We start from the raw sequence: 26,069 nt of genomic DNA on the forward strand, positions 1-26,069 counted from the left end.
CTGCAATTTTATCTTCCTGAAAATAAGGATTAAAAACCATACTCGCCCCACAGGGCTGCTTTGGGGACAAAATGAGGTAACGTATGTAAAACATATGGGCCAGCACTGGCCGAAATTCAGCATCTGCAATTATTAACCACTGTTGTCATTATCAATAATAAACCAACCATGCAAGTAATACCAAGGGCTTTGCACAGAGTAGGCACTTAATGGATATAAGGAATTGTTTAAAACCTCCACCAGAGCCTATAATTTTCCCCAACTCGGGACGCATGAGCCCCAGCGGTCCGAGTGAACACTTAAATATTGATGTGGTTACTCATTTATTCATCTCTGCTCTCCGCCGCAGTGGACGCTGAGGGCGAGCTCCTTGGACTCCCTCGCCGGGTTCTTGCAGCATACTTGGTCCCTCCCGCGCGTAGAAGTGGGAGACAGCGGCAGCTCACCCGCTTTCGGGTCGCTGACCCGGGACCATCACGGGGCGTAGCGTGAATCGCCTCTGGTTTCACGCGGGCAACTTCCCCGGCAAGGGCAGGCTGGAGGAAAAACCAAGGGGCCAGCCGGGGTCCGCATGGCTCCCACTTGCCAGCGCCAAGGGGATGGCCATCCAGGGGAGGGGTGGGGCGGAGCAGTTTTAGGGCGAGGGCTTTCCGGGCAAGGACGTCTTGAAGGAAGACTTGGGATTGGCCGGGAGGTGCGGAGCGGGCATTTCAGACCCGGCCGAGGGTGCGGCGCGGCCCCCAGGCGAGGCAGGGTTTCCCGGGCGCCCCCAGTTGGGGGCGGTACCGACGCGGGAGCCCCGCCCCCTCCTCTGCGGAGGCCGCGCGCCCCGCCCACGGCCCGCGCGGCACCCGGCTGACCTCTAGCTCCCGGTTGGTCTGCGGCGGCCGGGGCGAGGGCGTGACGGCCACCTTCCCTCGGCTCTGGCGCACCGTCGCGCGGGTCCGGGTCCCGGTCGCTAGTCGCGGGTCGCCGGCCGCGGGGCGGGGCGGGAGGCGGGGCGCTGACGTCGCGGCGCGGCCGGCGGCCGGGAAGGTGGGGAGGCGGCGGCCGGCTCGGCCCAGCCCGGCCCGGCCCAACCCGCAGCTGCGGCGGCACTCCGAGCCGGCTCCTGGCCACCCTCCGCCGCTGTCCAGTTTCTTACTTGGTCCGGGTGTCTGCGGTCCTGGTTCGGCCAGGCCTCGCCCGCCGCCGCTTCCCCCACTATGGCCCTGGTACGGGGCGCCGAGCCGGCGGCGGGGCCCTCCCGCTGGCTACCCACCCACGTCCAGGTGACGGTGCTGCGGGCCCGCGGGCTGCGGGGCAAGAGCTCCGGCGCGGGCAGCACCAGCGACGCGTACACGGTGATCCAGGTGGGCCGCGAGAAGTACAGCACGTCGGTGGTGGAGAAGACGCCGGGATGCCCCGAGTGGCGCGAGGAGTGCTCCTTCGAGCTGCCACCCGGCGCCCTGGACGGCCTGCTACGGGCGCAGGAGGCCGATGCGGGCCCGGCGCCCTGGGCCGCGGGCTCAGCCGCCGCCTGCCAGCTGGTGCTCACCACCATGCACCGTTCGCTCATCGGCGTCGACAAATTCCTGGGCCAGGCCACGGTGGCGCTGGATGAGGTCTTCGGCGCAGGCCGCGCCCAGCACACTCAGTGAGTGCGGGGCGCGGGGGAGCAGAAACGGTTAAAGGCCTCGCGGGGCGGGGCTGGAGGACGCAGGACCCCACACCTTGGCGGGGGCTGTTCGCCCTTTTGCCTGGCGTTCAAGGGCGTAAACCGACAAGTTGGTTCTTCACATACAGGGTCTCCTTCCGGCCCCCAAGTATGCTCTGAGCTGTGTTTGGCTGCTGGCAGATCTTTGGGAGGCCTAGGGGGTTGAGATTGGTGGTCTACTGTTAGGAGTAGATTGTCAAGTAAAGTTAGGAGTGGGATCCAGAGACTCCTGGGCTGTGGGAACCTCAAGAAGGAAAATCTGGGGGCCATTCCTAGGGCTCTACTCTGGGCCTGCCCCACTTTCTTCGAAGGGGAGGGTAACTGCCTGCGGACGCCTGTTCCACACCAGGCCCGCAGGGAAGTGGAGAGGCGCTGCCTCGCCCTGTGAGAGGAGGGCAGCGATTGAACGGAGGTGCCACACCAGATCTAGATTCTGCAGAGGGCATCTGCTGCTTCCTGGCACTCGGGTGCCCTCTGCTGCTTGGAGACGCCCCAAAGCTTACTCTTCAGTGTCCCTGATCGGAGAACAGGAGGACCTCTAAAAAGGAAACGTGTTAGTTAGGCTTCAGGTGTCCTGCCTGAGGTGGAGGCAGCATGTGTTTAAGGCACAGCAGGAGATGGTCTCCCAGTCACTTATACCTAGAAAGGCCAATGAGTTACTGTTTTTTTCTTTAATCATTTATTTTGGCAGCATTTAACTTTCCCTGTGTTAAGATCAAGGCTTCAGACTTGGAGCCTCATTTCCTGTTTTGGGCTTGGGCAGGATCAGGAGGCCTGACAACCAGCCATGGGTCTCTCAGATAGTTAACGGGGGTGATGCCACCCATAGGTCCCATGACCTCTGGATGGGGAGCGTAAGGGGTTGGGGGTCAGGGGTCCTATGGCTCCTGGATGAGGAGGGTAAGGGGTTGGGACAGGTGCTGGAAAGGTTTGCCCAAGTGAAATGGCATCCAACTGAGTCACTCTAGGAAGGCTTGCTGGAGAAGGATGAGCCTGGTACAGACCCAGATGAAAGCAGGATTTGGACAGAAAAGATCTGACCTTGAACGCTTTAAAAACGGGTACAGAAGGCCTTCATGGCTTGTTGTGGCTTTGGTGGGAAACCGGTTAGCACAGGGCAGGTTTGGGGAGGGCTGTGACCTAGCGCCATCTCTCCCTCCCTGGCCTCGCCTTCCCTCCTGACTTGCTGTTTGGTTGCTGGCTGTAGGATCACGTGGTATAGTTTGGCCCTCCTTTTCTTTTTTTCCTCCTCTTTTCTGTCCTCTCCCCGCTGCTGGCTCAGGGAGCCCAAGGGGGTGGGGTGGGGCAGAAAGCTCTTCTCTGGCTCTCTTAGCCTTTTCTTTTCCAGGAGAGGCCCCCAAATTCATTCCACCCCTTTCTTTTCTGGTCCTTCAATCTCCATCTCTCAGCTAATCTGACCAGACTGGTAGATAACACATCCCGGGCTGGTGGGGGTGGGGTTGGGGGTGAGTACTAGAGGGGAGACTAAGAGCAGAGACACAAAGTCTCTAGGCTTGTGGGGAGGGGCTTCTGTGAGGTCAGTGACTTGCGGGGGAAGGGGGTTGGGGAGGGGCTTTGATTTTTTTCAGTTCCTGCTCTTGCTTTCTTCTTGGCCTCTGGGTCTTCCTTAACTGAGCTGTCTTTCAGCCCGCATGCACCTGTTTTCAGCCAAGGACAGTCCCTCTTGGAGAACTGGACGTACCACCCCTTGATCTCAGTGGGAGCTTTAATTTACTTTAGAGAAGTCATCTTTTCCACAGGATCTTTCCACACCCACCTGGCTGCCTTTCCTGTGATGCATTGACCTGGGTTATTTATAGAACTTGGAGGGGGCAGGAGGAGGGGGACTTATGGGCAGCAGAAATGCCTGTGAAATCAGCCCAATCTTTTAGTTTATGGGACCAAACAGCATGCCCATTGACAGAGGGTGAGGGCTCTGCTCCCACTCTAGTTTGCACCTTCCACCTCTGGCTCTGATGGCCACTCTTCATGGCCTTTCCTGGAGCACCTTGGCGTGAACTGCTAAGACAGTGAGTCTGCACATTTTCCAGTGGGGAGAGGATTGGGGTGTGCCCTCCTCAGCTCTGGATAATGGTGGCAAAGAACTCCAGGAACCAGCTGTGGTGCTCTTAAGGAGAGCAGATGGCCCTGTGTTGCCCAGACAGCACTTGAAAAGCAGTCTCAAGCTTAAGAGGAGGGGCCTGTGGAGTTGCAGGTTCCCTTCCCAAACCTGCCACCTTGTGGCCAGTCAAGTAAACTCTTGGTGCCTCAGTATTTTCATCTGTAAAATGGGCTAATTCATATCTTGACAGGGTTGATGTAAGAGATGAAATGAGCACCTAGTTCCTGGACATGTTTGGTGGTCAGTGAATGGCAGTGATGGAGGGAGGTTTTGGTAGCCTGGTAGCTATGATCTGGGAGATGTCCCCTGTCTTAGAGGAGCCGCTCATGTGGCAGGAGGAGATAATACAGAACTTAGCACCTGGGGAAGCCCCAGGACTGTGGTGGCAGGGTGCTCACAGAAGTATGAGAGCTCCTGGTGAAATGACCTGGCCCTTCACAGCCTTCCACCGTTCTCTTTGCTGCTGGAGTTTTGAGAATTGGGCCAGTCTTGGGAGCCCTTTGCAGTTCTAGAGCCACGCTCAGATCAGCCTTAGATCTCTGCAGCTGTCTTTCCTGGCAGGGCAGCAGCATACTGTTTGAGAACATGAAAACTGGGATTTCCCAGTTCTATCACTTATTAGCAGGCAAGTTATTTAACCTGTTTCTTTAATTCTGAAAAGGTCCTATGTGATAACAGTCAGAATTGTACAAATTAAATACAGTGGTGTCTCCAAAAGTCTAATTATTGTCCTAGAGACATAGCAAGCTTTCAAGATATTCATGTTGGGTTACTCCCAGAGCCCTCCTTATGTGCTGGTAATGATGATGAGGGCAAGGGTACTAGGTACCTCAATAGTCCCTGAAGCTGCTTTGTCAGTGGGATGCTATTTGAGGTGAGGGATTTCACCGGACGCTTCCAATTGATTAAGAAGAAAATTGTCGAAACAACATTTAATGGGATACACAAGGAAACTAACTATAACCCTCTCCCTTCAGTGGAACCATTCATGGATCACCGTGGCTCTGAAAATCCCAAGAGATTCTTCTTTGGCCACTCTGAGCAGCTTGCAGGATCTTAGTTCTCCAACAAGGGATCGAACCCAGGCCCCTGCAGTGAAAAGCACCAAGTCCTAGCCCCTGGACTTGCAGGAAATTCCCTCTTTAGCTTCTTTAGATGTGTGCTTTCGGGTTTGTACCTCAGTGCCATCCATAGTACTCCCCAGTGGGTACTTGTATGGAGAAAAATGGTCCCTTCCTTAAAAGAACCCCCTTCCTGGGCCTGTTGGACAGAGGGTTACAGTCTGGCTCCTTGGAAAGGCCACGTTTGTGGCCTCGATTTGGGTTAAATGGGACCATGACAGGCTGCAGCTGTGGCCCTCTAAGTGGCTCGGTCAGACCTGTCTCGTTGATTCTATGAGGGCTTGGGCCTCAGGGGCCCCTGTGCTGCGGAGGACTCAGGTTGGAGACCTGAGCCTTCTGCCTGGGTGGCGGTGGTGCCCTGAGACCTCCTCGAGGAGGGTTTGGGGCCCTGGGAGAGGCGCCTGAAGCCAGTGTAGCCCGCTGGTCTACGGTGGCATGGTCTTTGAGGGCTTCCACCTGTCCCCTAGCCTCCAGATGGACTGCGTGTTCCTCTTGTAGACAGACAGTGCGTGACCCACAGCCTCGTCCCTGCTGGTTTCCAGCTGTGACTGCTCCTCCGGAAGCAGCTGAGGCCGAGGGTCCTTGGCTCTGGCTCCTGCTCCAGCCTCAGACTTGGCTGCTGGGAAGGGTGTGGCTATTCTTAAAAGCAGTAGTTAGGGCTTGGGGAGGCTGCATTCCCTGAGTAATGGGGCAGTTTTTATTTGGGGTTGCTTGAGCAGCAGCGTCTGAGGGTGTGGGGAGGGGTAGGAAGTGACTCCCCGGTCAGACTGGCAAGCACAGCAGCTTTCCCTTCCCTCCACAGCTGGCCCTGTTTTCCCCTCCCTGCTGGCAGCCGGGGACAGATGCGACTCAGCAGAGCTCCATGCGGGTGACCTTGAGGGCTGTCCCTTTCTTCTGATGGGGCTGCCTGCTCTCTTTATTGCTGCCACCCCGGTGCTGTGACACGCTCGCCAGCCACAGCGACACTAAAAGGCTCATCTGGCCTTGTCCAGGTGTTTCCCCTGCCATTCCCACCCTGCGCAGGGACAGAAGATTAACACAATGACAGGAGCTCTGTGTGTTCTCTGGGAGTCTGTACCTTATTTTTTTTCCTGCTCAGGGCCGTCTTCTACAAACTGGTGTGATCGTGAAGAAGCCTTGCCCTTCCTCATGGCCAAGTAATAGGGATAAGTCCATGGAGTGGGTCCTTTCTGCAGCTGGCAGTTCTGTCAAGGAGGAGTCTGATGGCTTTGTTCTGACTGAGCTGGCCTGTAGGGCTGGGCCCAGCTCTCCTCAGTGAGCATAATAAGCTAGTTTAGCTCCCAGGAGATAGTGCTGGTGGTGTGAGGGAGGGGGGTGTTGTCAGGGGCCACCGTGACCTTCAGTTGACCCCAGGGGTGGGAAATGGAAGCACTGACCTCGACTGTGGAATTCTCATGTCAGAGCTGTCAGAGTGCTTAGAGGTGTGGAAATGGAGGCTGGGAGGGCGAGTGGCAGGCTCAGGTCTGTAGTAATTAGGAAGGGTGGGGCTCTGTGGTTTCTCTCAGGCCCTGGCAGCCTGAAGGGCTGAAGGACTGGGGGCGAAGAAGAGATGGCACTTGGGGCCCTGAGTGCCTCCCAAGGTTTCTGTGGAAGTGCCAGAGGGCTTTTAGGGAGATGGGGACATTTCCACTGGCTTAGGGAAGGGAGCCTTGGGACTTCTCCGAGACGCTGAGGAACAGTCTAATCCACAGGCCTTTCTCTGAAATGCTGAGGAACAGTCTAATCCACAGGCCTTTCTGCCTGGGCAGAGGCCAGGGGAGGCCACTGGTTGGGCGGGGAGTTGAAAGGAGGGGAGCACATGACCCCAGCCTGCATGTTCAGAGGGTGCAGTCTTATTAGGAGGATAGACGCCCCCCCCCCCACATTTGGAGAAAGGGCCATGGCCAGGTGCTGTCTTTTGGGGCCTAACCAGGAAACACTGGAGATTTCAGAGCAGACAGAAGCCCTGGGCTCAGCTGTAGTCAGAGACGGCCTCCTGGAGGAGGAGGTACCCCAGACCTGCCAGGCTGGCCGTCAGGGACCCCGTTTGCCGGCCAGCTTGCTCTGAGTCCCCATACAGACCGCATGTAGCACTTGTTTTGGGAGAACTGTCATTGCCTCATTTGTCTAGTGTGTCATTGATTATGTCCTGCTTAGGTGCTAACGCTGTCCTGAGGGTTTGTCTTCCATCAGCTTATAGCAACCTCTTGAGGTGTAGGTACTGTTGCTGCGTTCAACAAGTGAGGAAACTGAGACGCAGAGAGGTGAAGTGACTTTTCTAAAGGTACATAGTACACGGCCGTCAGGCTTGTACCCAGACAGTCTGGCTCCAGATTCTGTGCTCTTCAGCACCATGCTGCACCATCCGTCTGAGTCTTCCCTCCTGTCTCCCAGCATTCAGCTTGGCACGGAACCAGGTGTTGAGCAGCTGCCCTCCTTAGGGTTCATCTCTCCTCCCAAAGTCCATCTCTGTGGTCAGGCTTGGAGGCTCTGGAAGCATGATATGCTTCTCCTGTGTGAGGCCTTGACTGGCTGGGATAAGTGCGTTTAGTCTGCAGCTCCGTGTCTAAGTCATAGCTTTCTCAGGAGATGGGGGTGTTGCCTGGTCATTTGGGGAAGAGGGTATCACTGCCACTACACTGTCTCATAGGAGTGAGGGAGGGGCTGGAAAGCTCTGCCTTGGCCCCAGACACCCCCAACCCCCACCCCAGGGAGATTTGCTTTCGTTGACTTGTGCAGTATAGCTGGGCTTGGGATATCATCACCAGATACAAGACTTCCTGACCTTTCCCAAAAAATGACATGCTTGTTTTACTGTGATGGAACCCTCTGAGCCATCTAGTTCCTCTTCCTACAGTTATGCGGCGGTTTGCTTTTTTCTTTCTTTGTTTTGCTCAACATCTGGTAAGTAATTACTGGGTAACTACTGTGCCAAGGTTAGGGCTTTGGAGGAAACATGAGAAAGAAAATTTATAGCCCTTTCTCTAGAAAGGCAAAAATATGTTTGAGGCAAGACTTAATACAGGAAGGGTAATTAACTAAAAAGCAGTATATAAAAAGTATGAGAGAAAGGACCAAAAGAAGGACCAACTCACCAGGGTTGGTGTGATCAGGGTGGCCTGCCTGCAGGAGATAGAGCCTTGAATGACAGATGAGGTGTGATAGGAGCTGGGTGAGTTGGGAGGGAGACTGCCCCTCTGCAAGGGAAAGGAAGTGTGATGGGCTGGGCCAGGAAAGGGAGTGGAGGGGAGCTGAGTTAGTTTAGCTGTGTGCTTCTCTCAGCAAAACAGCCTGACTTTCTTTCACATTTATTTTCGAGTAGTTTACTGATTTAAAAATTCTAAAGATACAGAGGTTACACAGTGAAAAATTTTCCTTGCCCTGACCTTGAGTCATCTAGCTCCTTTCTTTGGAGGCAACCAGCATTACCAGTTCTCATATACTTTTAAAAGCCAATGCATTATAGCTTTCTTCTCCCCCTCACACTGTGTTTGCACAAACACAGCTTTCTTCATACACACAGTTCTATGCCTACTATCAGCCTGGCTTCCCCACAGAGGGATGTCACTGCTTGTGTCCACCTGTTGTGATGCTTTCCCAGTGGCTCAGCCGGTAAAGAATCTGCCTGCAATGCAGGAGACACAGCAGACGCTGGGTCTGCAAGGTTGCCTGGAGAGGAAACTGAAACTCACTCCAGTATTCTTGCCTGAAAAATCCCATGGACAGAGGAGCCTGATGACCTATAGTCCATGGGGTTGCAAAGAGTCGGACACGACGGAAGGACTGAGCACGCCACCTGTTGTGTCTGAGCCGAGACCCTAGCAGGAGGACGGCCATACTTGTTTTATCCTCTGGAACTCAGGACTCTGGTTCAGGGTGAATATTGGGTTAGGAGCACCGGGGAGGGGAGTGTGGGTAAGTAGAATTTCTTCCTTATTCTTCGTCTCCCAGAGATTCCCCTGGGAGGGCCATTCGCTGCTTCTCCTTTCTCCTGGGGAGGGTCTTTGCTCTTAGGTCCTGGGCCGCCTTCCTCCTACAGGGCTGACGACAGCCTGTGAAAGGTCCCAACAGACGGTAAATCCAAATCTTTATGTGTGGGTTGGCCTGCTTCTCAGAGTGCTTTCCCAGCATCACCTCATTCCTTCTTCCCTGAGGGCAGGCAGGCTGACCCCCATTTTTCCTGATGTTGAGACTGGGGTCTGAGGAGCAGGATGACCTACTCAAGGTCACACAGCTCATTAGTGGTAGTCAGATTTCTGACCCCTAAGCCCACTGCTTTTCCCATACATCATGCTTTCAACTGTCCATACTTCCTGTTGCTTTGTGGTTAGACTTGTCTCCAAGTAGGTATGGGTCCCTGGCCTCTGCCTGAGGCAAGCTGATGGAGACAGACCTTTGGAGCCTACAGCAGTAGGAGGGGTGAGGGCTGGTCGAGAAGTTTGTGCCCAGGGGGGAGGGAGGCTGAGTCTGCCTGGGCTGAGATGAGCCCAAGCAGCCCATGCCCACAGAGGCAGGGGTAACTAATGAAACAATGGTTCTGGGCTCTGAGAACTGTTGCCCAGGGCCAGAGTAGGTGATAAGAGTCATCTGGCCTGATAAAAGGGCACTGTCCTCTCCTGCAGTTGAGTCTGGCTTGCAGTTTTTACCTTTGATACCAAATCAAAGGCAGGGTTAGGTTGTGAGCATTGAGAGCCATAAGGGATGGGCCTCCTCCCTGCATCCTATCTGCTGGTGTGTGAGGAGGTCGGCCGGAGGGAGATCTGGGGAGGAGGGAAGGCATCTAGATGGAGGAGCCTATGGGGAAAACTTTGCCACCTAGCTCTTCAAACTGAGTAACACGGTTTTAGTTGGTATTTCTCCCTGTCTTCACTGGCTTATTTTATCATCCCTCTTTTACAGAGGTGAAGTGGGTGGTTGAAAGACACTTTGTAAGTCAGATCCAGGACTAGAACCTGGGTCTCCTGTCTTACAGCTCACTGAGGTTTTTCCTCACGTGAACCGTGAACTTCCAGATGTTCAAGCTGGTTTTAGAAAAGGCAGAGGAACCAGAGATCAAATTGCCAACATCTGCTGGATCATGGAAAAAACAAGAGAGTTCCAGAAAAACATCTACTTCTGCTTTATTGACTATGCCAAAGCCTTTGACTGTGTGGATCATAAGAAACTGTGGAAAATTCTGAAAGAGATGGGAATACCAGGCCACCTGACCTGCCTCTTGAGAAACCTATATGCAGGTCAGGAAGCAACAGTTAGAACTGGACATGGAACAACAGATTGGTTCCAAATAGGAAAAGGAGTACGTCAAGGTTGTATATTGTCACCCTGCTTATTTAACTTCTATGCAGAGTACATCATGAGAAATGCTGGGCTGGAAGAAGCACAAGCTGAAATCAAGATTGCGGGGAGAAATATCAATAATAACCTCAGATATGCAGATGACACCACCCTTATGGCAGAAAGTGAAGAGGAACTAAAAAGCCTCTTGATGAAAGTGAAAGAGGAGAGTGAAAAAGTTGGCTTAAAGCTCAACATTCAGAAAACGAAGATCATGGCATCCGGTCCCATCACTTCATGGCAAATAGATGGGGAAACAGTATCAGACTTTCTTTTTCTGGGCTCCAAAATCACTGCAGATGGTGATTGCAGCCATGAAATTAAAAGATGCTTACTCCTTGGAAGGAAAGTTATGACCAACCTAGATATCATATTCAAAAGCAGGGACATTACTTTGCCAACAAAGGTCCGTCTAGTCAAGGCTATGGTTTTTCCATTAGTCATGTATGGATGTGAGTGTTGGACCGTGAAAAAAGCTGAGCGCCAAAGAATTGATGCTTTTGAACTGTGGTGTTGGAGAAGAGTCTTGAGAGTCCCTTGGACTGCAAGGAGATCCAACCAGTCCATTCTAAAGGAGATTAGTCCTGGGTGTTCTTTGGAAGGAACGATGCTAAAGCTGAAACTCCAGTACTTTGGCCACCTGATGCAAAGAGCTGACTCATTGGAAAAGAATCTGATGCTGGGAGGGACTGGGGGCAGGAGGAGAAGGGGACGACAGAGGATGAGATGGCTGGATGGCATCACTGACTCGATGGACGTGAGTTTGAGTGAACTCCGGGAGATGTTGATGGACAAGGAGGCCTGGCGTGCTGCGATTCATGGGGTCGCAAAGAGTCGGACACGACTGAGTGAATGAACTGAACTGAGGTTTTTCCACTATTCCTTTAAAATAATTTTTTAAACTTTTTTAAAAATAAATATTTTATTTCTTAGAAAATTAATTTACCCCTTGGCTGCACTGGGTCTTAGTTGCTGCACGTGGGCTTCTCGCTAGTTGTGGTGCGCAGGTGTGCATATGGACTCTGAGTTATGGTACATCGGCTTAACTGCCCTGTGGCCTGTGGGATCTTAGTTCCCTGACCAGGGATCAAAGCTGCATCCCCTGCATTGGAAGGCGGATTCTTCATCACTGGACCATCAGGGAAGTTCCTAAAATAATTATTTTTCCCAGCCTATTTCTGGGGTTGAAGCTAAGCCCTGTCCATGCCATCTCATCTATCCAGCATGTGTTGGAGCAGGCCCAGTCCCTGGGCTGTGGGGTAAAAGGTGAGTAGCATTCCGCGCTGTCAGTAATCAGTGACAGCCCAGGTGGAGTGGCTCTGCTGCGGGCACAGAGACAACAACTTGGAGAAAGGCACTCTGGGCCCCTCCTTACCTTCCCCATTGCTCCTGTCCTAGTTTAAGCAGGTTTTTTTTTTCTTCTTCTTAACGTCTCCTGCAGACTTAGCATAGCTGCTTCAGCTTTTTTATAAGCCAGAATGCAGTGTATTAATTTATGATGAGAAATAACTGCTAAGGCACAGGGAATTGCCTGCGTCAACCTGGCTGTGGGGCCTGTCCTGGGTTGGCCGGCTCTGTGGCTGGCTCTGCGGGCTCACCTCTCGCCTGCCCCTTTCCCTGCTGCCCTGTGCTCTTCCTAGAGCCCAGTGGCCATAGGTCTTATCCTTGTGTCTTACCCTGTAGTGCTCTTCCAGGCCCAGCGGAAAGCTGCAGCTCTTCAGCATGATGTTTGGGGCAGTCTCCTCTATCTGCTCCAAAGCACCTTTCTGTCCATCTTCACTTCTCCAGCCCTGAGCATCTGGATATTCCATTCCTCCCACCTGGAATGTTTCTGCACCTGCCTCCTTGCCTCCTGACCCGTCATTCAAGGCCCAGTATGAGTGTTGCATCTGTCAATGAAAATAATCAATAAACAGTCTGTTATAAAAATAGGAAAGAATTTTGTTTGAGCCAAACTGAGGATTAGCCTGGACACCCACTTCCCAGATTACTCTTGAGAAACTGCTCTGGAGAAGCATGGTTTCCAGCACAAGTTTATATATCTTGTCAGAACAAAGAACATGAAACAAGTCAGGGATACATGTCAAGAAGACCTCCACCCACCCACCCACCCATAAGCCTATACACAGCAAGTCAGCATGGCCTTGCACCTGGGAAGGGAATCTTATTAAGGGAGGACCAGCACTGGGTCCCCTGGAGAAGGGAGCAGCTACCCTCTCCAGTATACTGACCTGGAGAATTCCATGGACTGGATAGTTCGCGAGGTCACAAAGAGTTGGACAGGACTGAGCGACTTTCACTTATGAGAATTTATGAGCATTGGTGTCCCAAGAAGAGAAGTATTTAATCTTTATTTTTAACATGGGCATGCTTTTTGTTAGTGTCTTTTCTCTAATAATTAAAGCAGATGTCCAATGTATGTTTGTAACCTCATGGCAAATAGATGGGAGAAAAGTGGAAGCAGTGATAGATTTTATTTTTTTGGGTTCTGAAATCACTGCAAGTGGTGACTGCAGCACCACAATTAATAGATGCTCGCTCCTTGGAAGAAAAGCTATGACAAGCCTAGACCAGCATATTAAAAAGCAGAGACAATCACTTTGCTGACAAAGGTCCATATAGTCAAAGCTATGGTTTTTCTAGTAGTCATGTACAGATGGGAGTTGGACCATAGGGAAGGCTGAGCGCCGAAGAATTGATGCTTTTGAACTGTAGTGTTGGAGAAGACTCTTGAGAGTCCCTTGGACTGCAAGATCAAACCAGTCAATCCTAAAGGAAATCAACCCTGAATATTCACTGGAAGGACTGATCCTGGAGCTGAAGCTCCAATACTTTGGCCACTTGATGCGAAGAGACTCATTAGAAAAGACCCTGATACTGGGAAAGATTGAGGGCAAGAGAAGAAGGGGGCATCAGAGGATGAGATGGTTGGATGGCATCATGGACTCAATGGACATGAGTTTGAGCAAGCTCCAGGAGATAGTGAAGGACAGGGAAGCCTGGCATGCTGCAGTTCATGGGGTCTCAAAGAGTCAGACACGACTTAGCAGCTGAACAGCAACAACAATGTATGTTTGATAGGCCATAAACAGGCTATTTTAGTTAGTATAAGATTCAGGTTTTCTCAGGTATAAGCCAGAATGACTTCCTCTATCTCAATATGTGAAAATTTCTTTTATCACGTCCTTTATCACTTCTCCTGAAATATTCTTCCATTTAGCCTATCTGTGCATTTTATTTGTACATTTTTGTGGTGTTAATCACTTTCTTCCTTTATTTATATGGCTGTCTTATCTCCCTACTCTGATGTAAGCTCAAGGACACTCCCCCCGCCTTTTTTTTTTTAATTTTGGCAAATACTTAGGAAATATTCTGAGCCTGACTGAGGGCTCCTCTGGTTAGATGGGATTTCATGGGCAAGTTCCCTATGCCTCTGAGACTTTGTGGGTGTCAGGATGGGCTGTCAAGGTCTCATGTGCTATGCCCTGTGCTGAGGCTCTGGAGATGTGTAGATAGCACAAGGCTCAGGTATGCGACCAGGAACAGGGCACAGTCTACAGGACAGGGAGAAGAAATCCTGTGTCCTGGCCCAAGGCTACTCTCACCTCCACAGGGATCTAATAGAAGGGCCCTGTTAGTCTCAAGTGGGACCGAAGGAGAGTATAGCTTGTCAGTATGTGTTTCCAACCATTTCCAGCAGATGCTGGTGCTTTTCAAAAAACATCACCATGGGGCTTGTTAACAGACAGACAAAATCAGCAGTTCCTTAATCATCCAGTCAGTATCCAGTCCATATTCAAATTGCCTTGATATCAGGACTCCCTGTTTATGAGTGGTTTGTTGAATCAGGATCCAAATGGGGCTCCCTCCCAGCTGGGGCCTGGTTGGTAGGTCTCCCAGGGCAACAGTCCCCTCCTCCCTTACCTGAGGGAGGAGCTGAGTCCCTTGTCCTTGAGAACATCCATTTGTGGCTGATGGCTTCCCCTTTGATGTCTTTCACCCTAATTTTGCAGCCCCTGAGGGCTGGCTGCTGGGTCTGGAAGGCCTGCTTCCTAGACCCTGCCTCCTGTAGGAGTCCCTCTGCCTGAGGAGGCTGACTCTGCTACATGGCCTCAACAGGCACACCGGCTCCATCTCCACTTCAGTGGGGCTGAGATTAAGCAGTGGGTTCTGGACTATTAGCCGACCCAGTTACCATGAAGTTCTCCATTCAGCCTTTCTCCCAGTGGATTTCAGTATCCATTAGTGATTGCTGCCTAGCACTCTAGTTTTTTTTTTTTTTTTTCTTTTTTTATTAGCAGGAATCTGGCATAAGGAAGAGTTTTAGTTTTCCCTGTGATTATTTGGTCATTCTACATAGGAACATCAGGAATGGCAATTCTTTGCCATTGTTTTTCAGTTTGTGGTTGACTTCCAAATTAGAAATCCGTAATAGTGTGATGACAGCAGTCACCTACATGATGGGGGTTTCCTGCCAAAGAGAAACTGTAGGACTTTGTGAGCCTGGAGAAAGGGAGACAGGGTGGTCTCTGAAGGCTTCAGGCCTTTTCAGCTGTTATTATTCAGTCACTCAGTTGGTCTGATTCTTCATGACCCCATGGAATGTAGATGTCCAGCCTTCTCTGTCCATGGAATTCTCCAGGCGAGAACACTGAAGTGGGTAGCCATATCCTTCTCCAGGGCATCTTCCTGACTCAGGGATCAAACCTGTTTTTCCTGCATTGCAGGCAGATTCTTTACTGTTTGAGCCACCAGGGAAGCCCTCAGGCCTTTCCAGAGCAAGCGATTTAATCAATACAATGTCGCTTGAAGTGACTGATGGCTGCTGGCCTAGAATAGGGATTTGGGGCAGATTGTTATGCCATCAGAATGTTATGGACAGGTATCTTGATGTCTTCTCCTAGAGTTTTCCCCAACATCTGCTTTTTCAGTTGCAGTGTTCTCCTCTCTGGAGCTCTGTAGCCCCCACTTGTACTGACTCCCTGGGGAGGCTCAATGGGGAGAGTAAGCCCTGGAAAGGACAACTGGATAAGTATATCTTTCCTTCACATTGGTGGTTCTTTTAGGAGATTCTTCAGCCAGAACACTGGGCAGGACAGCTGTCTTCTCAGGGCCTCTCAGCTTCTTTTGTCTTGGGGTGCAGTTCATTCCTACAGCCATCAGCTTTGCAGGCCCCTCATCCCCAGCATCGTAGTAGCTGTTCCCTAGCCTGAGGTAGGCCTGTCTCTGAAGATGGTGGCCACGGCCAGAAGGGAGAAGCTGCAGATAAGTAGGCAGGTAAGGCTCAGGTGGGGACCAGCCTGGGAAAGTTGGAGATTGTGGTCTTGGGGACACGAGGAAAAGCTCTGGGAGCAGCCTGCCCCTGAGGCAGCAGGTGCACCTGGCTGCTTTTGCTTGTCTGGAGTCACCTTCACTGCCTTGCTGGGTGTTTGAGGGTCAGACTGAGCACTGTGGTGAGACGCTCAGGAGCTGCAGAGCCTTTGGCTGGTTCCTTGCCCCTTACCAGCAAGGCTCTCTTGTACCCAATGGGACATGAGGTGTCTGTCCTCTCTTTTGAGATCTCAGCCTGGGAGCCATGCATTGGGACAGGAAGGGGAAGACGTGCTCAGCATGTGTTTTGCAGCAAGCCTTATAGAGGCAGCACAGCCCGAGCAGTGAGACTAGCATCATCCAGCTCTTTATCTGGGAACTACACTCAGCACCTTCCACAGAGCCCTCGCTTTAGCTTTGAGCTGTATCTGTAAGTGTCCTTTATTATTTTGTGCCTCTGTTAGCAAGATGTGTTCTAAGGTAATTGCTTTATCACTGTATGCCATTTCAGCATGAAAAGTAGGAATCCTCTACTTTCGGATAGCAGCAGAAGCCTGTAACTTTAAAGTTCAAAGTAGTAATAGAGGTGATGAATGTAGACAAGACTTGGCAACGCCTGCTGCAGCTGTCACGTGGTATGAAAATGCCTGGTTTCCCTTGGTGGCGCGTTCAGAGGTACTGCTGCTCTACAAAGATTTGCAAAAATTCATAATTGAAAAAAGTGCCAAATTTCAGTTAGAGATGAGAGGAAATAGAGATGTAATTCTCCTATCTAACACATACCCCCTGCTTTAGAGAAATTCCTTGGTTGGGAAGGAACATGGGGGTTTCTGGGTCTAGGTGTGTGTATGTGCTGTACTTGGGGAGGGAGGCAGTCTAGTGCAATGATCAGGGTCAGCTGCTTTGGAGACAAGCAGCCTGAGATCAAATCCTGGTTCCTCCGTTTACTAAAAAGAAGCATGTGCTGTAACCCTGTGGACTTCTCTCTGTCCTAGTGCTTGCATCTGCAAAATATGTAAGCTAACATTTGTGTGGCACTTCCTGTGTGCCAGACCTTGTTCTGAGTGCTTCATGTGTAATCTGTTTAATGTCAGCGTGGTCTTGTGAAGGGAGCCAACATCCATTAACCTCATTTTATAGATAAGTACGAAAAGGCATAGAGAGAGGGGAACCCACTCTCCGTCATGCAGCTGATTATGTGGTGAGCTGGGGCTTAGACCAGGCAGCCAGGCTCCGGAGTCCAGGCTGGTAGCCACTTTCAAGGTCAGCCTCCCACACCTGCGTCACAGGGCTGTTAAGGGTATTATTTGGATCTAATTTGGTGTGTTGAGTGCTTAGTACAGTGTCTGCCCACAGTAGATGCTAAATGAGAGGTGTAGTTGTTGATGCTAAGATTATTGCCCTAGTGATGGGCTAGCATGGGAACAACAGCTGACCTCCATTCAGGAAATGGGCACTTACCAGAGCTGATGGGTGTATTCTCTCAGGGAAGTTAATGGAATTCTTAGCTCAGAGATTGGGGATGAGGGCTTCAGGGTTGAAGAAGGCATCCTTTTGGAACTGTCTGTCCTGTGAAGCCTGGCATGTGGCTCCCACCTCAGGAGGCTCTTTCTGGGGACAGGGGGTACCCTCTTTGCTCTGGAAGCTTCTGGTCTCATGATTAAGACTTGTGGGTTTGTGGTGATATAAACATTACATATACATTCAGTTGTGAATAGGGACAAACAAGTTCCTAAGTAATTTCATAGATTAATTTGTTAGTTAATTGAAAAGATACTTGACTATCCACTCTTTCAAACCTGGTGACACAGAGATGAGCAGAATAAAGTTCCTGCCTGTAGAGCAGGGAAAGACAGACATTCAACAGCAGTGTGTTGTTCAGTCGCCAAATCATGCCCTACTCTGTGACCCCATGAACTGCAGCATGCAAGGCTTCCCTGTCCTTCAGTGTCTCCTGGAGTTTGCTCAAACTCATACCATTGAATCCGTGGTATCATTCAACCATCCATCTCAAGCTCTGTCACCTCCTTCTTCTCTTGTCCTCAGTCTTTCTTGACATCAGGGTCTTTTCCGATGAGTCGGCTCTTCACATCAGATGACCAAAGTATTGGAGCTTCAGCTCCAGCGTCAGTCCTTCCAGTGAATATTCAGGGTTGATTTCCTTTAGGATTGGCTGGTTTGATCTTGCAGTCCAAGGGACTCTCAAGAGTCTTCTCCAGCACTACAATTAAAAAGCATCAGTTCTTTGGTGCTCAGCCTTCTTTATGGTCCAACTCTCACATCCATGCACGACTACTGGAAAAACCATAGCTTTGACTATATGGACCTTTGTCAGCAAAGTGATGTCTCTGCTTTTTAATATGCTGTCTAGGTTTGTCACAGCCTTTCTTCCAAGGAGCAAGCGTCTTTTAATTTCATGGCTGCAGTGATTTTGGGGTCCAAGAAAAGAAAATCTGTCATTTGTTTCCGTTTTTTCCTCATCAGTTTGCCATGAAGTGATGGGACCAGGTACCATGATGTTAGTTTTTTTTTTTTTTTGATGTTAGTTTTTTGAATGTTGAGTCTTTTTAAAAAATTTATTTATTTTAATTGGCGGCAAATTACTTTACAACATTGTGGTGGGTTTTGCCATACATTGACATGGATCAGCCTGAATGCTGGTCTTAAGTCAGCTTTTTCACTCTCCTCTGTAACCTTCATCAAGAGGCTCTTTAGTTGCTCTTCACTTTCTGCTATTAGAATGGTATCATCTGCATATCTGGGGTTATTAATATTTCTCCCGCCATTCTCGATTCCAGTTTGCACTTCATCCATCCCGGCTTTTCACATGATGTACCCTGGCACATAAGTTAAATAAGCAGGGTGACAATATACAGCCTTGATGTACTCCTTTCCCAATTTTGAACCAGTCTGTTGTTCCATGTCCAGTACTAACTGTTGCTTCTTGACCTCCATTCAGATTTCTCAGGAGGTAGGTAAGTTCAGTTCAGTTCAGTTCAGTCGCTCAGTCGTGTCCGACTCTTTGCGACCCCATGAATCGCAGCACGCCAGGCCTCCCTGTCCATCACCATCTCCTGGAGTTCACTCAGACTCACGTCCATCGAGTCCATGATGCCATCCAGCCATCTCATCCTGGGTCGTCCCCTTCTCCTCCTTCCCCCAATCCCTCCCAGCATCAGAGTCTTTTCTAATGAGTCAACTCTTCGCATGAGGTGGCCAAAGTACTGGAGCTTCAGCTTTAGCATCATTCCTTCCAAAGAAATCCCAGGGTTGATCTCCTTCAGAATGGACTGGTTGGATCTCCTTGCAGTCCAAGGGACTCTCAAGAGTCTTCTCCAACACCACAGTTCAAAAGCATCAATTCTTTGGCACTCAGCCTTCTTCACAGTCCAACTCTTACATCCATACATGACCACTTGAAAAGCCATAGCCTGGACTAGATGGACCTTAGTCGGCAAAGTAATGTCTCTGCTTTTGAATATACTATCTAGGTTGGTCATAACTTTTTTTCCAAGGAGTAAGCGTCTTTCAATTTCATGGCTGCAGTCACCATCTGCAGTGATTTTGGAGCCCCCCAAAATAAAGTCTGACACTGTTTCTACTGTTTCCCCATCTATTTCCCATGAAGTGAAGGGACCGGATGCCATGATCTTCGTTTTCTGAATGTTGAGCTTTAAGCCAACTTTTTCACTCTCCTCTTTCACTTTCATCAAGAGGCTTTTTAGCTCCTCTTCACTTTCTGCCATAAGGGTGGTATCATCTGCATATCTGAGGTTATTGAGATTTCTCCCAGCAATCTTGATTCCAGCTTGTGTTTCTTCCAGTCCAGCATTTCTCATGATGTACTCTGCATATAAGTTAAATAAGCGTGACAATATACAGCCTTGACGTACTCCTTTTCCTATTTGGAACCAGTCTGTTGTTCCATGTCCAGTTCTAACTGTTGCTTCCTGACCTGCATACAGATTTCTCAAGAGGCAGGTCAGGTGGTCTGGTATTCCCATCTCTTTCAGACTTTTCCACAGTTTATTGTCATCCACACAGTCAAAAGCTTTGGCATAGTCAATAAAGCAGAAATAGATGTTTTTCTGGAACTCTCTTGCTTTTTCCATGATCTATTGGATGTTGGCAATTTGATCTCTGGTTCCTCTGCCTTTTCTAAAACTAGCTTGAACATCAGGGAGTTCACAGTTCATGTATTGCTGAAGCCTGGCTTGGAGAATTTTGAGCATTACTTTACTAGCATGTGAGATGAGTCCAGTTGTGCAGTAGTTTGAGCATTCTTTGGCATTGCCTTTCTTTGGGATTGGAATGAAAACTGACCTTTTCCAGTCCTGTGGCCACTGCTGAGTTTTCCAAATTTGCTGGCATATTGAGTGCAGCACTTTCACAGCATCATCTTTCAGGATTTGAAACAGCTCAGCTGGAATTCCATTACCTCCACTAGCTTTGTTCGTAGTGATGCTTTCTAAGGCCCACTTGACTTCACATTCCGAGATGTCTGGCTCTAGATGAATGATCACACCATCATGATTATCTTGGTCATGAAGATCTTTTTTGTACAGTTCTTCCGTGTATTCTTGCCACCTCTTCTTAATATCTTCTGCTTCTGTTAGGTCCAGACCATTTCTGTCCTTTATCGAGCCCATCTTTGCATGAAATGTTCCCTTGGTATCTCTAATTTTCTTGAAGAGATCTCTAGTCTTTCCCATTCTGTTCTTTTCCTCTATTTCTTTGCAGTGATCGCTGAAGAAGGCTTTCTTATCTCTCCTTGCTATTCTTTGGAACTCTGCATTCAGATGCTTATATATTTCCTTTTCTCCTTTGCTTTTCGCCTCTCTTCTTTTCACAGCTATTTGTAAGGCCTCCCCAGACAGCCATTTTGTTTTTTTGCATTTCTTTTCCATGGGGATAGTCTTGATCCCTGTCTCCTGTACAATGTCACGAACCTCATTCTATAGTTCATCAGGCACTCTATCTATCAGATCTAGACCCTTAAATTTATTTCTCACTTCCACTGTATAATCATAAGGAATTTGATTTAGGTCATACGTGAATGGTCTAGCGGTTTTCCCTACTTACTTCAATTTAAGTCTGAATTTGGCAATAAGGAGTTCATGATCTGGTGGTCTGGTATTCCCATCTCTTGAAGAATTTTCCACAGTTTGTTGTGATCCACATGGTCAAAGGCTTTAGCGTAGTCAATGAAGCAGAAGTAGATGTTTTTCTGGAATTCTCTTGCTTTTTGTATGATCTAACAGATGTTGACAGCTTGATCTTTGGTTCCTGTGCCTTTTCTAAATCCAATTTGTACATCTGGATGTTCTTGGTTTACATACTGTTGAAGCCTAGCTTCAACAGGATTTTGAGCATACCTTGCTAGCATGTGAAATGAGTGCAATTGTGTGGTGATTTGAACATTCTTTGGCATTGCCCTTATTTGAGATTGGAATGAGAACTGACCTTTTCCAGTCCTGTGACCACTGCTGAGTTTTCCAAGTTTGCTGACATATTGAGTGGAGCGCTTTAACAGCATCATCTTTTAGCTGAATTCCAGCTAAAAGCTGGAATTCCATCACTTCCAGTAGCTTTGTTTGTAGTATTGCTTCCTAAGGCCCACTTGACCTCATACTCCCCTGTCTGGCTCCTGGTGAGTGACCACACCATTGTAGTTATCCAGGTCATTAAGACCTTTTTTGTACAGTTCTTCTGTGTATTCTTGCCACCTCTTCTTAATCTCTTCTGCTTCTGTTAGGTCCTTGCCATTTCTGCCCTTTTTTATACCCATCTTTGCATGAAATGTTCCCTTGGTAGCTCTCATTTTCTTGAAGAGATCTCTAGTCTTTCCCATTCTGTTGTTTTACTGTGTGGGATAAATGCGTGCGTGCGCACACACACACACACACACACCCACACACACACCCACACCACTCCCTTGTCAGGTGGTGTTAGTATGCTGAAGAAATAGAACAGAGTTAAGGAGCAGTTATAGTTGGGGTACTCAGGGAGGACTGAGAAAGTTCAGACAAATGGGGACCTGTTGTGAGTGAGTAACTGAAAATCTGGGCCTGTGTGTCAGGCAGAGGGAAAAGCAAGAGCAGTGGCCTGGAGGTGGGAACACAGTGAAGACCAGTGTGGGATGAGATATGCAGAGGATCAGAGGAGCCGGGACCCAAAAGATGAGTCCTTTCTGCCGTGCTGAGGAGCAGTGTGTGATGCACTCCAAGTTCCCCTACATGCTGCAGGAAGCATGGATGGCATGGAGGCAGGTGAGCAGGGAATTGTGATAATCAGCAGGGGGTTGTGGCAGACTGTACTAGAGGCTGCCAGTGGGGAGAGGGGTTGGAATCTGGATGTAGTTGGTCGGCAGAGTTCAAAATTTAGATGTGGGGTGGAACGGGGAAAAAGAGCCAAGCATGGTTCCTGGTTTGGGATTTGAAATAAATGAGGAGTGGGTGCTCGGGAAGGGGCACCATTATTTGGGTCATAAGCTGAACTCTGGACTGATAGTGTTACTGAACTGAACTCAGGTCTGCCTGCCTGACAGGCAGCAGAGCCAGTCTCCTGACACTGGGTAGTGGTGAAGGAAAGAACAGTGTTTGTCTTCAGGGTGGCAAGTAAGGTGAACAGGCAGCTCGTGCTCAAAGGCCTGAACTCCCCTTTGGCGTTCAGGCAGAGGTTTGTAAAGACTGTGTTAGGAGCTAGCTTGTGGACCTTCCGGTCGGTTGGTGGTGAGGTAACAGGATGTTGTGTGGGGAGCCTCAGTCGTCAGCTGTCTGGTTCCAAGCAGTCTGGGCCTGCTTGCTTGTTGTGGTCAGTAAGTAGTCGCCACCCTCTGCCAGGTGGTGGAAGGGCCTTAGCTCCTGCAGAGCACCTCGAAGACAGGCATCAGCCTCCTGGAGGCACCCCTGAAGTCCTGTGGCTCCACTCTTCTAATCATTAACTACTTGAGTCTGCTCTGTGGAACTCAGGGAAGGTCTAGGATACTGAAGCCTTTTTTTTCCCTACAAGCAGGAAACAGGACACGGAGGGACTTTTGTGTCCTGGAAGGCCCCACAGAGTCCTCCTTGGCTCCAGTTTCCCTTTTCTGTGGTACTCCGCAATCCTGGGGAGACAGGGGTGGGACACGGGAAGGAAGAAAGTTTTGGATCAAGAGATAAATCATAAGAGAGAACTAGAACATGAAGACGCCTAACTCCAAGTCCACATTCTTAACCTTCAGTGGGCAGTGCTTGTCATCAAGCTGAATGCACACGTTGGGCTTCTGGACATCCTGAGAGGACAGAGCTGGAGAAGGTGGGCAGGGGGACTTGGTTTCAGTGAGAACTGGAGACAAGTCAAGTGTGCCTGGCCCTATGGCTGTCAAGGACCCCACTGCCCTCGGGGATCCTGAGAAGCCAACCAGGCCCTTACATGTGTGTGTTTGACATCTGCCCTGGGTCTGCTTTCCCGCAGTGGTGGCTTTTCCAGTTTTGCTATCTGGTAGCTGTCAGCCCAGTTCTGTTTACTGAGAAACAGGTGAAGAGCTGGGTATGGTAGGCCTGGGAGCCCCGCTCATAGGAATAGCTAGGCCAGAATCTTGGTAACAGGTGAGGCAACTTCCACCCTCCTTCATCCCGCCTCTGTCCTCTGCACCCCCACAGAGGGTGGGGAGGGGTCCAGCAGGGTAGGAGGCTGAGGGCTGAGTCCTAAGTTCATACTCGGCCTGCTGAATTTTGTCAGACAGAGGGAGTCTGAGGGGGAGGTATGGTGATCGAGCAAGGGCCGCTGTAGAGGTTTTCTGTGGTTCTGCGTCTCCTCCTGCTACCCCCTCCCCCCCATCCCTGAAGTCTGAATGCTCATGGCTGCAAGAGGAGGCTGGGCTGCTCTCAGCCATGGTTTTAATGGTCTGGGGACAGGACAAAACCCCGTGGTTCCCTTAGTGACCTTTCAGGGCTCCATCCTCCTGGGATTGTGCCAACCCTTTGAAGGGGGTTCTGGTCTCCATATCCCACCTCCGTTCCTCTTTGGGCCTCTGTGGTGTACTCCAGACCTTTTCCAGCTTCTGTCCTCTCAGGATGTCCAGCTTAATGAGAAAGGCTGCTCCTGGAGGGGTAAGAATGTGGACTGGGAGTTAGGTAGCTTCGTGTTCAAGGACTGACTGTATCACTTACTAGCTGTTTGATCTTGGACAAGTCACAGACCTTTTGTGTAAGTTGGTTTCCTCATCCACAGAATGGGGATGGTGGATCTCATCTCCTGGACTGTGTGGGTAACAAAGGAGATACAGAGTTCAGCACACACTGAGCACGCAGTAAGTCTCGCTCTGCGGAGCCCTGAGCACCGGTCGCTTGTCCTGCCTCTCAGGTGTGGTCCACAGGCCAGCAGCACTGGCATCCCCTGGAAGCCGGGAAGAGATGGAGCCTCTCAGGCCCATTTGCACCCATCGCATCAGAATCTGCATTTTAACTAGACTCAGTGGTCCTTTTGTGTTATACTTGAGAAGCTCTGTTGTAAGTCACTCCTGAAGAGCAGCGTCTATGGCGGTGCATACCTCTTGAAAGTGAAGTGAAAGTGAAAGTCGCTTGGTCGTGTCCGACTCTTTGCAACCCCATGGTCTGTAGCCCACCAGGCTCCTCTGTCCATGACATTCTCCAGGCAGGAATACTGGAGTGGGTAGTCCTTTCCTTCTCCAGGGGCTTCCCAATCCAGGGGTCAGATCCAGGCCTCCTGCACTGCAGGCGCGTTCTTCACTGAGCCACCAGGGAAGCCCCATGCCTCTTACATGCGAGGCATTTTCTCTTCCTACTTTCTTCCTGATGGAGCATGTCTTGGCTGCGATCATACCTAGGATAAGTCCCAGATAATGATCATTGTCAAAACCCTTGTTTCCTGAGCACTTGCTGTCCGGGCTTTGGAAAGTTTAGGTGCTTGGATGGTGCAGGAGTTGAGGTGGGTGCCACGTAGGTGGAACAGTTAGGTTCCTGCAGTGAAGAATGTGCAGATCGGTGTTTTACATGCCACAGGGGCCAAGGAATCCAGGCTTTGAGGGCTGAGCGGGTGTCAGGGAAATTGTATTGGGTCAGAATCACTGTCCTTCCTCCTGAGCTAGTGAGTCGCATTTTAGAAGCTGCTTTGTGAAACAGAGGCCTTGTTCATTTTGGAACTCTTTATTCACAGAAAGCACTTAATGATGCCTGCCCCTCCCCCATGTCTGTATTCCTTCAGTAACTTGTCCCCAGCAGGGTGGGGGAGGTGGGGGAGGGATGAGCATGTCTAGGGTCAGTTCTCTCAGAAGAAGCAGGTTCAGTGGACTTTGGAAGGGAAGCCTTGGCTGGTCAGGGGAGAGACGTGGGTTTCTTCTGGGTATCAATTGAGTGTTCCTTTTAAAATATTTATGTATTTGGTTGCTCCAGGTCTTCGTTGCAGCGCTTGGGATCTTCAGCTGTGGCGTGTGGGATCTAGTGCCCTGACCAGGGGGATCGACCCTGGGCCCCCTGTGTTGGGAGTACTAGACTTAGCCACTGGACCACCGGGGAAGTCCCCCAGTTGAGAGTCATTGATGAGGCGCCCAGGTGGAGGGAGAGTTGGTCTCTGATCCGTGACACACGTTAGAGTAGGCAGGGGGCCAGGCAGGGGTCTGCTGAATTCAGTCACCCAAGGACGGGCTCCCTTGAACCTTAAATCACAGATTTTCCAGGCCTGTTGCTGCCTGCTGCTTCTTAGTCGCTCAGTCGTGTCTGACTCTTTGTGGCACCATGAACTATAGCCTGCCCGGCTCCTCTGTCTATCGGGTTTTTCAGGCAAGAATACTGAAGTGGGCTGCCATTCCCTTCTCCAGGGTCATCTTCCTGACCCAGGGATTGGACTCATGTCTCCTGCATCGCAGGCAGATTCTTTACGCACTGAGCCAATGGGGAATATTTTCTAGGCCTGGCCTTACTAATTTAGTGGGTTTTAGGTTGTATCTTGGTATGAGTAGGTATAAAGAAACCCCACCCTGATATGTGCAGGTTAGGGTACTGCAGCAGCAGAGCTCTGAAGATAAAATCTGTCTTGTGAGCCAATATCTGGGTGTGTGCTCAGGCTGTGGTCAAATCCTGATTGGTTTCTGCCAGGTCTCAGCCATGGATGAGAGTGACAGGGCTTCGTCCAAGAGCGGTTGGCTTGTGGCCTTGCCATTGTGCTCAGCCTGTGTGGGTCACACTCCTGGGAGAAGGCCTGCTCCAAGTACCTGGCAGGGTCCGACCAGTCCTGCCCGTGACCTGTAGGGAGACAGGTGGTGACAGTGACTGAGGATCCGTAGGCGGGTCCCAGCCATCCTCACTCTGCTCCGGATGGGGAGGGTGACAGCCAGAAAATGGCAAAGAAAGCCTTCTTTCCCCTGCTGTCTCCCTGAAAAGCAGGTGCACAGGAAGCACCCAGATTCCCTCGGGAAGAGCAGGAGCAGCAAAAGTGACCTTATGGGCCGGAGGTTGGGAAAGGCGGGGACAAAGATCCTTTGGGC

The 26,069-nt window shown here is 50.4% G+C and overlaps 1 protein-coding gene and 1 long non-coding RNA gene across 2 annotated transcripts in view; one reads left to right on the top strand and one right to left on the bottom strand.

Annotated features, from left to right (window-relative positions):
- Nucleotides 1-304: 304 nt before the first annotated feature.
- Nucleotides 305-977, bottom strand: LOC120851276. The gene is made up of 2 exons (XR_005718277.1): nucleotides 861-977; nucleotides 305-536 (listed from the first exon to the last, which is right to left on the bottom strand). It is a non-coding gene; the product is annotated as an uncharacterized LOC120851276 (long non-coding RNA).
- Nucleotides 978-1,068: 91 nt separating this feature from the next.
- RAB11FIP5 (RAB11 family interacting protein 5) overlaps nucleotides 1,069-26,069 on the top strand; it is a 45,105-nt gene continuing 20,104 nt past the window's right edge. The window contains 1 exon segment of the mRNA XM_040223931.1: nucleotides 1,069-1,636. Within this exon segment, the coding sequence (XP_040079865.1) occupies nucleotides 1,206-1,636 (431 nt within the window). The 5' untranslated portion in view covers nucleotides 1,069-1,205.

The sequence above is a fragment of the Oryx dammah genome, unplaced genomic scaffold (genome assembly GCF_014754425.2).
Source record: "Oryx dammah isolate SB20612 unplaced genomic scaffold, SCBI_Odam_1.1 HiC_scaffold_25, whole genome shotgun sequence".
NCBI lineage: Eukaryota > Metazoa > Chordata > Mammalia > Artiodactyla > Bovidae > Oryx > Oryx dammah.